At 53.1% G+C, this 13046-nt stretch overlaps 2 protein-coding genes across 2 annotated transcripts in view; both read left to right on the top strand.

The window, feature by feature from the left end:
- LOC114923583 (anoctamin-7-like) overlaps window positions 1–7967 on the top strand; it is a gene marked incomplete at its 5' end in the record, with an annotated part of 17549 nt that extends 9582 nt beyond the window's left edge. The window contains 5 exons of the mRNA XM_029286692.1: window positions 132–186; window positions 563–781; window positions 2485–2505; window positions 7371–7555; window positions 7665–7967. Of these exons, the coding sequence (XP_029142525.1) occupies window positions 132–186; window positions 563–781; window positions 2485–2505; window positions 7371–7555; window positions 7665–7967 (783 nt within the window). The remainder of the gene's footprint in view (window positions 1–131; window positions 187–562; window positions 782–2484; window positions 2506–7370; window positions 7556–7664) is intronic.
- A 4461-nt stretch (window positions 7968–12428) lies between these two features.
- The window catches only part of LOC107299147 (rho guanine nucleotide exchange factor 19), a 2387-nt gene continuing 1769 nt past the window's right edge, over window positions 12429–13046 (top strand). Inside the window, exons 1-2 of the mRNA XM_015828515.1 lie at window positions 12429–12522; window positions 12662–12823. Coding sequence (XP_015684001.1) covers window positions 12464–12522; window positions 12662–12823 — 221 coding nt within the window. The 5' untranslated portion in view covers window positions 12429–12463. The remainder of the gene's footprint in view (window positions 12523–12661; window positions 12824–13046) is intronic.

Genomic DNA, 13046 nt, shown 5'->3' on the forward strand with positions numbered 1-13046 from the left:
GAAATTTGGGGCTCGTGGTCGTAAGTTGAGAACTACCTGTACTGGGTTTTGCTGCACGCTTGTGGTCACGTAAGGCGAGGATCCGGTCAAGGCCTTCCTGTTTCGGGCCTCGACTTCCCCTTTCGTAAGAGGTGGTATCCTGCGGTCAGAGCACCGCAGACCGGTTTCGCCTCCCCCTGGAATCCGGTGAGGCTGTTTTTCTGCTTCCTGGCAGGGAATCGGAGGAACCCCAGCCCCACTTTTGTCGTTTCTCGGTGGTCCTTTTACGGAGAGAGACAACGGGGGCTGCCCCTTGCGATTGTGTAAAAGGGGTGTGTGTGTCCTTTGTTGCTCTTTCCTACCCAAATACCCCAGTCTGAGTTTTGTCGATGTGACCTGGAAAAAAATCCTTGCTAAGTTGCCTTTCCTAGCAACACCCCAAACGAGAATTATTATTCCAAAAAATAATCGTCAAGATAACACTGTGTGACAGCAAAGCTGGCTGAGGAATTCTGGGAGTTGAAGTCCACAAGTCTTAAAGTTGCCAAGGTTGAGAACCCCTGTGTAAGGGCTGACGATTCAGGGATGGGCGGCCTCCCCCGGGCTCTCCTCCCTCCCTCCTTCTCTTCCCAGCACGTGGTCTTCTTCTGCTTGCGCCTGATTGACTGGCTGGTGCCGGACATCCCCAAGTCCCTGGAAGTGAAGATCAAGAGGGAGCGTTACCTAGCCAAGCAGGCCCTGGCCGACCACCAGGAGGCGCTGCTGACGACGGTGAGTCCCGACTCTTCTTCCAGCAGCCCAGGTCAGTCGGTGAAAGTGGCACAAAGCACAACGCATGTGTGTCCGTTTGTGTATCTGTGTGTTTTGCTCCAGTGCCGAGAGAAGGGTTCAGAAGAGAAGGGTTCAGACAGGTATGGACCCTTCTTCCCCAGAGCCGGCACAACACACACGGGCTTCCGCAGTCCGGCCACCTTGTGCGGTGAAGATGAATGAGTGGCTGTGCATCGCGCACTCCGGCAGGTTCGGATTTCCAGCCGAGAAATTCGGGGAGACTTAGCGCCACCCCCCCAAATCTCTCAGAATCTGCGCCTCTCTTCACAACGAGCTGCACTACTGTAGCATGGTGTGATCGCCCTCTGTGTTGTGGTGCTGCAGTCTGTACTGTGATGCTTGTACCATCTGTGCTTCCATAAGGGCAACATAATCAGAGGCAGCCTTGTGCTGGGGGGGGGGTTCTTAAGTCTTCTCGGCTGCCAGGGAATCTCAGCTCCAGAAATGCCTGTGTCTAGGGTGGGGCTCTTTCCCTGGGAGTTATTAAATATGGAACCGCCATCCAAATAGGGGGGGGAAAAACCAGCGTATCTTTCTATCCTCTGAGACTCGTTTGGCTGAGGATGCCGTCCTGAGGCTGTCTAGATCAGGGCTTTTCACCCATTGTACCACTTTTAGGATATGGCAATATCCGAGTACCACCAGTCGCCTAGCAAGGGGTCAAAATCTTGATGACCCAAAAAAAGGAAAAAAGTAATAAAGTACAGGTAGTCATTGACTTACAACAGTTCGCTTAGTGACTGTTCGAAGTTACAATGGCACTGAAAAAAGCCCCCCCCCAAGACACAGCCGAGCAAGACACCTGCCTGCCCACCCAGCGGCGCTCTTCCTCATGTCCGAGGTTTTTATTGTTGTGAGCATTTCTGTTGAGGATTGGCAGCGAGGGTGGGGGGGGTGTTTGGTTTTTTATTTCCCCCCCTGCTGGGTGGTTGCAGCAGGTTTTGGTCACTTCACATGACCCTGGGACACTGTGACCGTCATAAATATAAATCAGTGGCCAAGCATCTGAATGTAAATCACAAGACCCTGGAGAGGCTGCAACATTCCAGTTGATCGACGCTTCTTCTGGGCTCAGCAGAAGTGCCAGGATCAGGACTGAGCTCCAGCTGATTGGTGCTTTTTCAGGGCTGAGCAAAAGCACCAGGATCAGCGCCGAGCTCCAGCTGGAGCCTGGCGCTGATCCTGGCACTTCCCCTGAGCCCTGACAGCCCCAAAGAAGCGCCAATCAGCTGGAAAGCGGCACTGATCCTGGCGCTTCCGCTGAGCCCTGACAGCCCTGCAGCTCCAGCCGTCTCTCGCTCAGGCTTGTGCGGTGCTGCCACCGGTTCAGCTCATTCCCCTCCCCTGCTACTTTTCTAGGATGGTCGTGTACCACCTGCCAGGTGCCAATGTACCACAGGTGGTACCCGTACCACTGGTTGAAAAGCCCTGGTCTAAATAACAACTCAAAATAAGCCCAGAGGCCACTTCGTTTGGCAGCCGATCTGACCAGGCATCCATTCCTTTCACTACCTATTGGATTCAAGAAACCGCTTCTCCTCACCGCAAGCCTCTCGGCCGCGTTTTGCCAGAGCGGGGTGGAGATCGTGAAAAAAGGAAAAAAAACGGGAGCAAGCTTTTGCTCCCTTATTCTGAATCGGCCCTTCTGTTTTATTTCTACTTCTCTTCGTACAGCAAGCAGCTTTTTATCCAGCAGTATGAATTAGCCCTGCCGGCGAGGTCAAAGCATGGGCACCAGTGCATCCCCCTCCATTTTTTTGATCAAGAAGCAGCTCTCTAGACCGCATAGACAATGCCAGTTGGGGACCGGGAGGGAAGAATTTTCCCGCAGCGGACTTTGCGAGACCCAGAAGATTGGACAAGCCCAGTTCAGCCTCCTTTCCGATTCCCTGCCGCCTTGGCTCCGGTTGCCAGCGGCTTCTTCTCGGCCATTCACGTTTCAATCTGCGTCCGAAGGGCCGGAGAACCTTCAAAGAGCGAGTCCCCCCAAATGGAGCTTCAATCAAGCCACCAGAAATCCTTGTGGAAGGACATGGGTGGGTGGGGGGAGGCTGTGGACTGTGGGAGATGTGGCACTCCCCTACCTTCCCTCGCCCCACAGCTGTTGCTGATGGCTTGGGAAGTGAAACCCAACCCTCTTTTAGCACCATTTCAGTTCCCTCCTAATCCCACCTTGGGCCTTTCTGACTGTCAGGACAATTCAGAGTTGCAACTGTACAGCTTGTATCGACAGGGGATTTAATAAAAGTCTGGAACGGTCTGGATCTCTTGTCTCCATGAGTGGCCAAGGGAGGGGGGGAACACCTGGGGGCTTTGCTGGTGCAATTCTATAACGAAAGCGCTGGAATCTTTGATATTCCTGAGTTGCTCATTTCTATCGGGGAGAGAATATGATAGAACAGTGGTGGCGAACCTATGGCACGGGTGCCAGAGGTGGCACTCAGAGCCCTCTCTGTGGGCACGAGCGCCGTCGCCCCAGTTCTAGGCCTTCAGCTGGGTTTTATAAAACCTTTTCGCTTTAGGCCTCCGCCGCCCGTGTGCGGAAAAAAAAAAAAAAAGGTTCAATCAATCAGTCAATTTCAACTTCTGGCGGGAAAAAAAAAGATCTTGCAAAGTTGGAATTGATTGATTGAACTTGTTAGTCCCACCCAGTCTGCGGTTACCACCGCAGCCACGCCCACCGAATGGGCCACACTCATCCAATGGGCCACGCCCACCCAATGAGCCACGCCCATCCGGCATCCGACGATACATAAGTGGGTTTTGGGTTGCAGTTTGGGCACTCGGTCTCTAAAAGGTTTGCCATCACTGTGATAGAAGGCCAAGTGAAGGACAAGATCCGGGCTAAGGAAAAGAAGAAAAAAAATACATGTCTAGCTCACTTTATTAAGTGGGGAAAAAAAAGGCATTTCTAGGACAGAGAAAATGCTAATCGGGTCAAATGCAAACAATAGGGCCCCTGGGCATGTGCCGAGTCCCTTGAACCTTGCCATTTAGTCACTATTTAATTGAAACCAACTGCACAGACTCAACAGAGTCTCCAGCTGTGATTTCCCTTCCCCTCAAGAGCCAGCCCCAAAGCAGGAAGTGGGGGGGCTCCAGCTGTTGCAGACAGAAGACAGAGAGAGAAAGGGGAGCGCAGATATTATTGGAATCAGGAACACTGGGGGGGGGCATCAAAGATGTTCCACCCCAAAGGCATTATATATTTTCTAATCCTAAAAGTGCCGCAATATTGCCGCAAAAGAGGGAGTCAAGCTATTCTCCAAGGCGCCTGAAGGCAGGACAAGAAGCAACGGGTGGAAACTAATCAAGGAGAGAAGCAATCTAGAACTAAGGAGAAACTTCCTGACAGTGAGAACAATTAACCAGTGGAACAACCTGCCTCCAGAAGCGGTGAATGCTCCAACACTGGAAGTTTTTAAGAAGAGACTGGACAGCCATTTGTCTGAAATGGTATAGGGTTTCCTGCCTGAGCAGGGGGTTGGACTAGATGACCTCCAAGGTCCCTTCCAATTTTATTATTATTATTGTATCTCCTATTGATTTAAGTCAATAAGCAACATTGGGTCGCTCTCCCTGGTGGAAGTAAACCAAGATTCCCAGGATTCTGTTCCCAGAAACTAAGAGCTAAACGAGATGTGGGGCTTTTGTTTTGTTTAATGGAATCTGACCGGCATGATTCATGAGAGTCGAGGCTGCTTTTTGTTCCGGTTCTGTTCCCGGCTGAACAGCCTCCAGATGTGCAGAAAAAAAACCAACTGCTGGGAAAATCAACAGCTTCACCTGCTGAATCTTGGGGTGAAAGCGAAAGGAGGGAGGGAGGGATTTAAATTGCTCCCCACTTCCCAAAGGCCAGAGGTCTTGGGCTCGCACAGGCCGAGGGCCCTTCTCTGGCTCCCGGTGAGAAATGGCAGCTGGACAAACAAGCTAATGGGATGCCAACATGACTGAACACTCCCGTGTGCCGCTTCAAAGCGGCCGGTTATTTCCGTGCCAGTCTGGAGCATGATTGAAGGGAAAAAGCAGTTCCTCCCACACAAGAACCGGCTCAGAAGAAGCCGCCACCTTCGGTCCTGCGTAGGGCAGAACTGCCAGGAAAGCGAGAATCTGCCTTCGTCGGAAGCTTTTCACTGATTTTTGCCAAAAAGAACTAGACTTATAAAGCTGGAGAAGGTGGCTGCCAAGAATCCCTCTGGCCAATAAAGCCATTTCATTGCAGAGAAAGCTCAGTAACCAACCCCATTAGAAAGGCAGGACAGGGAGACGCGGAGACGACAGAGGTCAAGATGCTGGCATTCCTAAAGCCTCTGCAAGCAGGTGCAGAAGGGCTTGGAGGCCTGTTTGAAGAAGGACAGCTTGCCCTCTGATCCAGGGCACACCATCCTCCTGCCCCGGAGGGTCCCCCCACCTTATGGATGTCCCTGTCCCCAATTGTGCTTCCCCAAAGCAGACCCGCCAGCCAGCGTCCCCCGGGCACAAACAAGCTCTTTCCCATTCTCTAGTTGAGTAACCCCTTGGGCCTTTTCTCAAAGGCTACGCAGCTCAAGACAGCAGTGGTGGGGGGGAACAGAGGTATCCTTGCAATGGGGCAGAGGTGGCGAACCTATGGCACGGGTGCCAGAGGCGGCACTCAGAGCCCTCTCTGTGGGCACGCACACGCGCCGTCGCCCCAGTCCTAGGCCTTCCGCTGGGTTTTATAAAACCTTTTCGCTTTAGGCCTCCGCCGCCGTGTGCAAAAAAGAAAAAAAGGTTCAATCAATCAGTCAATTTCAACTTCTCGCGGGAAAAAAAAAGATCTTGCAAAGTTGGAATTGATTGAGCTTTTTAGTCCCACCCAGTCTGCTGTTACCACCACAGCCACGCCCACCCAAATGGGCCACACCCACCCGGCACCCGACCATGCATAAGTGGGTTTTGGGTTGCAGTTTGGGCACTCAGTCTCTAAAAGGTTCGCCATCACTGCAGTGGGGTGCAAGAGGGGATCTGCTCCATATAGCAGAGCCACCGAGATGTCAAATGGCAGCCTCCCTCCTGCTGCCCTTTCTCTCCCCCCTACCCCCCAGGAAAACTCCTCCAAACTCCCTCCCACAAGGGATGGATAATTACAGGGCTGAGGATTCAGTGGAGGGAGGAGGAAGAGGAAGGAGTTAGGAGGGGAGGGGGGGAAAACACACATTCTGCCTCCATTGGAGGATCTCCTTTCCTGCTCTCTTCCAACATCTGGCAGCCCAGCCTTCACAGACACAAGGGGCAGCGACCACTTCTCTGCGTTGCCCATCCCTAACCCACAGAGGGGGGGGGGAGCTGCTAAGCCTTGTTTTCCCCATCCACTGAAATAAAAGCCAACAACTTTTGCAGTCAGTGGCAGAAGAAGAAACCCCGGGAGACTTTTGTGTTTTGACAACCGAGGCACACACCAGCTTCCTTTTCCCAACAGGAGCCGAGGAGCCATCTGGTGTGGGTGTGCGTGTGGGTGTTCTGCTCCCTTTTCGCAGCGTCTCCTTCCGGACTGACAGCATCTAGCTGTGCGGCACGCAGGACGCACAAAGGCGGCTGTCCTTCTCTGCCATCGCCCAGCTGCCAGGCCTATCAGAGACCCCGGAGCCCGCACAGAGGTCCCCGGCAATGGCGTCCCAGAATCCGGCCCCTCGTGCTCCCCGGGAGAGCCTGCCCGAGGTCAGGGCGCAGCCACGGCTACGCCCGGGCACCAGGTATCCTCCATTGCTCACCTGGGCAGGGAGGGGGGGAGGGGGGGAGAACCAAGCCATGCAGAAGATGCTTTGCTTAGGCTAGGCAGTAACCCTCCCCAAGCACGGCTGTCCAGTGTTCCTCAGTTTCCCCTTGTGGCTCTGGGAAAAATGCCGCCTTCGGATTTTGTTGCCGGAACTGATTGGCTACGTTACTGTTTTGGCAGTAGAGGTCGTCCCTTGACTTGAAGACCAGAATTTATCTTGCTAAATGAGAAACTTGTTAAGCAAGCTTTACGACTTTTCTTGCCGCATTTGTTAAGTGAATCACTGCCGTTGTTAAATTAGTAGCACGGTTGTTAAGTGAATCTGGCTTCCCCCCTTGACTTCGCCTGTCAGAAGGTCGCAAAAAGGGGATCGCGTGATCCCCCCGGGGACGCTGCAATTGTCATAAATGGGGAGTCGGTCGCCAAGGGTCTGAATGCAAATCGCGTGATCATGGGGAGGCGGTAATGGTCATAAGTGTGAAAATTAGTCATAAGGCCCTTTTTAAAGTGCCGTTGTAACGTTAAACCGTCACTAAACAAACTGTCATTGAGTTACTACGTGAATTCTTGCCATCAGCAAGACGCCAAGCTAAGCTATCCATAGAAAAAAAGAGCTTTTCGACAATGCCGCTCTCCCTGTGTAATTCACCTGTGCATCTCTTGAGATCTTCGTAAAACAACAACAGCACCGGGAGAGGCTTGGCATCTTTTGCCCAAAGGGAATCCGAAGGCATTTTGCAACTCTACCGAACGGTGGGACAGGAGGCAACTAGGACGGCCAACATCTCCCCAACGTCTCTTTCTCTCTCTCTCTTGCTTCTAGAATACTCTGGAGAAGCTCTGGAAAAGGGGCGAAGGAAGCTGACCATCAGCAGAGAGGATCAAAAGACGGTGCGTAAATGCCCTGGGGTGGTCTCTGGGGTGGAAGGAAGGATCCCAGCCGCCAGCGATGCCCGGGGGATCCTCTTCCTCTTGTCCTGTAAAGAGGATGAGGCTCTCTGGGCAGAGGTAACGCAGCAACACACGGAGTTACTGAGAAAGGTGGGCTGGCAGGGGTCCCACCGCTTCTGGGATGCTGGACTGAGTGTCTCCCTCTGTCCCGCTTTTCCGGTTAGAGCCCGTCTCTCAAACCCCTGGGATGAACCGGCTGAAGGCGCCAGAGAAGCAGCCCCAGGCCTGCCCGGTGGGTGCCGCCTTCTCCACCACCGCCCTGCTCTCCTCCGCCCTGCTAGGGGCTGCCTCGCTCTCCCCCCAGCGGGATTACAGCTTCTCCTTCTGGCAGGAGATCCCGGAGGTGAAAAGCAGAGGGCTGCTGGAGGGACTCCCAGCACAGCAGCGCCACCTGCAGGAGGTACCCGAGAAATGCACATGCGGGAGGGCAGGGGGGGAAGAGAGGGCCCAGGCAGCAGCCGAGACTTGATGCACCTGAGAGAGGCAGGAGGCAAAATCTGGGCAATCGGGACAACCGATCGGGTCCAAGCCCCGGCTGAGAGAAGAAGGCAAAGGAGGAGAATTTCTTAATTAATAGCATCGTTTTGTCCACAGTTTGCTGCCCTTAGTAGAGCAGGGGTCTTCAAACGTGGCCCTTTGATGACTTGTAGACTTCAACTCCCAGAATGCCTCAGCCAGCATGGAGGAACTAAGGCCCTTTCATGACTTGTGGACTTCAACTCCCAGAATGCCTCAGCCAGCATGGAGGAACTAAGGCCCCTTCATGACTTGTGGACTTCAACTGAGGAATTCTGGGAGTTGAAGTCCACGAGTCATCAAAGGGCCATGTTTAAAGACCCTTGAGCTAGAACATAAAGGGATACCTTGGAGGTCATCTAGCCCAACCCCCTGCTCAAGCAGGAGAGTCTATACCAGGGGTCTTCAAAGTTGGCCCTTTGATGACTTGGGGACTTCAACTCCCAGAATTCCTCAGCCAGGCACGCTGAGGAATCCAATCCCTCCCCGCAACCTTGGTTTGACAGGCAGCGTAGGACTAATCCCTGGGTTTGGCAAGATCCGTTTCCGCTCCCAGCAGCCCCGCCTGCCTTTGTCTCCATGGCAGGCCATGTTCGAGGTGATCACGTCCGAGGCCTCCTACCTGCGCAGCCTCCGGGTGGCCCTCTTCCACTTCCAGCTGTCTCCGGCCTTGCGCGGGGCTCTCACCGGGGCCCAACTGCAGCAGCTCTTCTCCAATCTCTCCCAAGTCAAGGACACCAGTGAGAGGTAGGGCCACCCCCTCGCTCTTCTGCGCCTCTTCCTTAACCCGCCAAGGCCTTTGGAAGCCTCCTGGGACAATCACCTGCAGGGCATCCCACACCCACACGGTCCTCTTGCTCCCCTTCCTCCTCCTCCTCCTCCTCCTCTCTGCCCCCTGCAGGTTTCTGCTGCAGCTGGAGGATCACCTGGACCAGGATGTCTTCTTGCCGTGTCTCGGGGAAGTGATCCTGAAACACTGTCCGGCTTTCCACCGGGTTTACGTTCCCTACGTCACCAACCAGATGTATCAGGAGCAGCTCATGCAATGGCTGATGTGAGGAGCAGAGGGGACGCAGAGTGACAGGAGAGTTGGGAGGGTCACAGGGTGCAACAAAGGACTAGTAATAATAATAATAAAGTTGGAAGGGACCTTGGAGGTCATCTAGTCCAACCCCCTGCTCAGGCAGGAAACCCTACACCATTTCAGACAAATGGCTGTCCAATCTCTTCTTAAAAACCTCCAGTGATGAGGAAGGAAGGAAGGGAAAGGAAAGGAAAGGAAAGGAAAGGAAAGGAAAGGAAAGGAAAGGAAAGGAAAGGAAAGGAAAGTAGCAGAATAAACAGAGCTGGAAGGGACCTTGGAGGTCATCTAGTCCAACCCGCTGCTCAGGCAGGAAACCCTATACCATTTCAGACAAATGGCTGTCCAGTCTCTTCTTAAAAACGTCCAGTATTGGAGCCTTCACCGCTTCTGGAGGCAGGTTGTTCCACTGGTTAATTGTTCTCACTGTCAGGAAGTTTCTCCTTAGTTCTAGGTTGCTTCTCTCCTTGATTAGTTTCCATCCGTTGCTTCTTGTCCAGCCTTCAGGCGCTTTGGAGAATAGCTTGACTCCCTCTTTTGGTCCGTTGGTGGCCGGCTGCACTAGACAAAGCATCTCCTTGACGGGTCCCACAGATTCACACTCAAGACGGGGTTCAACAGAGCCAATTTTAGCTCCCATTCTACATCCACCTTATGCCTACCTTTCCTGAGCTGAGGTCACCTTTGGGGGCGTGCATTAGCGCACTGGGGGGCCCCCCTGAAACTTCTCTTTGTTCCCTCCACCAAGCCAGGAAGGGGAACAGCCGCTTCACGCAGGTCCTGCGCGCACTGGAGGAGCATCCCATCTGCCAGAGGCAGCCCCTGAAATCCTTCCTGGTGTTGCCCTTTCAGAGGATCACTCGGCTCAAAATCCTTCTGCAGGTGTGTGTGTGTGGGGGGGGAAAGAATGCTTATTTCACTTACTGGTTCCAGAGCAATTTATTTCCCTTCTCCTCAAGGGCCACCCCCAAAGGCGTTTTTGTTTTAAGGTGAAGACACCTTTCCGTTGAGGTCAGCTTCTGCTGAATGCATGGATAGGACCGTGCAAAAGGGATTCCGACTCTCCATTTTCAGGGTGTTTTTCTAGCCTTTGGGTCTGGCCTGTTGTTGTTAGTTGCGAAGTTGTGTCCAACCCATCGCGACCCCATGGACAACATTCCTCCAGGCCTTCCTGTCCTCTACCATCTTCTGGAGTCCATTTAAGCTCAGGCCTACTGCTTCAGGGACTCCATCCAGCCCCCTCATTCTCTGTCATCCCTTTATTCTTCTATTGCCCTCCATCTTTCCCAGCATTAGGCTCTTCTTCAGGGAGTCCTTCCTTCTCATTAGGTGGCCAAAGGACTTGAGGTTCAACTTTAGGATCTGGCCTTCTAAAGAGCAGTCGGGGTTGATCTCCTCTAGGACTGACCGGTTGGATCGCCTTGCAGTCCAGGGGACTCGCAGGAGTCTTCTCCAGCACCAGAGTCCAAAGGCCTCCATTCTTTGGCGCTCAGCCTTTCTTACGGTCCAACTTTCACAGCCATACATTGCAACTGGGAAAACCATGGCCTTGACCATATGCACTTTTGTTGGCAGGGTGATGTCTCTGCTTTTGAGTATGCTGTTTAGATTTGCCATAGCTTTCCTCCCCAGGAGCAAGCGTCTTTTAATTTCTTGGCTGCAGTCCCCATCTGTGGTGATCTTGGAGCCCAGGAAGATAAAATCTGTTACTACCTCCATTTCCACTTGAGTAGCAACCAGGCTTGACTCCCACCTAGTTTCCAAGACGAGATGAGGTTATCCAGGTCAATCCCAGAAGGAAATCCCAGGGCTTATTTAGGGGGATAGAGAAAAGCAACGCTGCCTGGAAAATATCCCCTCCGCCCTGCATGGCAGAAACTGGCTGCGCTTGTTTGGTGACGGGGACAGAGCGCGCTGTACTTTTGCATGGGGCCTGATGGTTGAGGCCCCGAATAGCTGACCCCCAGGCGGTGGCTCCCTCTGGCTTCCCCCGTGAAACGGAACTCAGCTCCAGGGTCCTTCCTTGCCTAGGAGAAGAAGTAGAAAAAGAGAACCGGGTGACCCATTTGACATGCCTGTGCTTTCTCTCCCTCCATGTCAGAACATCCTGAAGTGGACCAGACCCGATTCTGAGCTGGCAAAATCAGTGGGCTTGGCCCATGAGGCCGTGGGGGAGGTAAGTGCTCCCGGGGAGATCCTTCCACGTTTCCGTTTCGTGGCTCCTTCTTTCCATTCTTCCTCCTTGACCGTAAGGCTCCTCCAGCCTCGGCCCAGTGCGGCGGTCTCCGTGCGAGACAAACCTCTTCCTGCCCTTTTCCAGATTGTGTCCCAGTGCAACGAGAATGTCCAACTCATGAAGCAGAAAGAGGAGTTGGTGTCGCTGGAAAAACGGATGGACTTCTCCAAGGTCAACGTGAGTTGACCTTTCACGCCTGTGAAAAGTTATCGCATGACCATCGTTAATTTATAGATGGGAATGCTGTAATCTGGCATAAAGGGTTACGCCAGTCCGGTTTCCTTCGGGGTTTTAAAGAAATGGCCGTTGTTTCTAAAAGAATATTGATCAGCCGCGAAACTGCTTGGATAAAAATACTTGGGGAGGGGGGAGGACAAATGAAAAGACAGTAGAAGGCGCAGTTCTGCATTTTCACAGGCTGTCAAGCCGAGGAGAATATTCTGTTTATGGTCTACCAATACGATTCTTCAAAGTGTTTGACTAGCAGGATGCTGGGCGAGAAAAATGACTCATCCTGGTCGAATCCAGAAAAGTTGCATCTCTGCTGTGTCCCCTTTTCATCTTTCTGCTTGCCTACGTGCCAGTGCCAATGTCTCTGCCAACTGGTCGATAGGGTTGCCAGTCTTGGCAATTTATAGGGAACAAAGTGTGTTGCCCGTTCCTCCTGCGAGGCCAGACTCAAAAAAGCTGGCCAAACTATTTGCAAATGAGTCTGAATTTTACTTCAAGGGGAAATAATGACGGGAATTCCAAGCCGCTACTCTCTTTTGAAAAACACACTTGCTGAGGCTCCGTTTTGCTTTGTTGTTGTTTATTTTTGAAGGGGAAAACGCACATTTATTTGGAGGGAAAGCTGAACCGTAAGCCAAAGTCCCCCCGTTTAATTCTCGCGGCCCCTGCCTCCCATCAGGCCCCACACCCGGATCAGATTCTCTGCCACAAGCCCTACTAAGAGCCCCTAGAGATGCCCACCTGGGCTGCTCTCCTATTTTCCTTAAGGAAGCTGAGCCTCCATCCTTCCTTTCTCCAGCCCCTTCCTCATTTCAGCCAAGGCCGCTGGCTGGTTCGCGAAGGAGAACTCCGGCAGGTCCTGGTTCAAGAGGCCGGACTCGGCTATCGGCCCCAGGTCACCATGAAGCCCATCCATCTGCATCTCTTCAACGACTTACTGCTGCTCTCTCACGTCAAGGAGTAAGTCCCCCTCTGCGTCAGAAGACCCTCACCCGGGCTATTTAGGAATCCGGAGTCCGGGGAAATCTACCCGCTAGGTAGGGGGGATCCAGCCTGGTCCCAAAGCCTAAAAGGCCTCCCTCCTTTCTCTTCCTTCCAGAGACGGGCGCTTCTTAGTGAAGGACTACGCCTGGACGGGTCACGTCAAAGCTGAGCTTTTCAGAGCCAAACCCTTAGGGCTCCCAGGATGGACCTTCTGCCTCTCCATAGCCCAGAACCACAGAGACGAAAGCACGGAGGTGATCCTCAAGGCAGAGAGCGAGTAAGTGGTTTTCCTCTCCAGCAAACGAGAGAGATCCGTGATGTAAGACACCCTTGGCCACCTAAGACTCCAGGCCAGGGGTAGGCCACCTTGGCTCTTTTATGACTCGTGGACTTCAACTCCCAGAATTCCTGAGCCAGCCATGTTGAGGGGAAAGGGAGAGGTTTCCATGCTTAGCCCTGCTGGCTGAGGAATTCTGGGAGTTGAAGTCCACAAGTCATGA

The sequence above is a fragment of the Protobothrops mucrosquamatus genome, unplaced genomic scaffold (assembly GCF_001527695.2).
Source record: "Protobothrops mucrosquamatus isolate PMUCROS unplaced genomic scaffold, P.Mucros_1.0 scaffold4598, whole genome shotgun sequence".
In the NCBI taxonomy this organism is placed as follows: Eukaryota; Metazoa; Chordata; class Lepidosauria; order Squamata; family Viperidae; genus Protobothrops; species Protobothrops mucrosquamatus.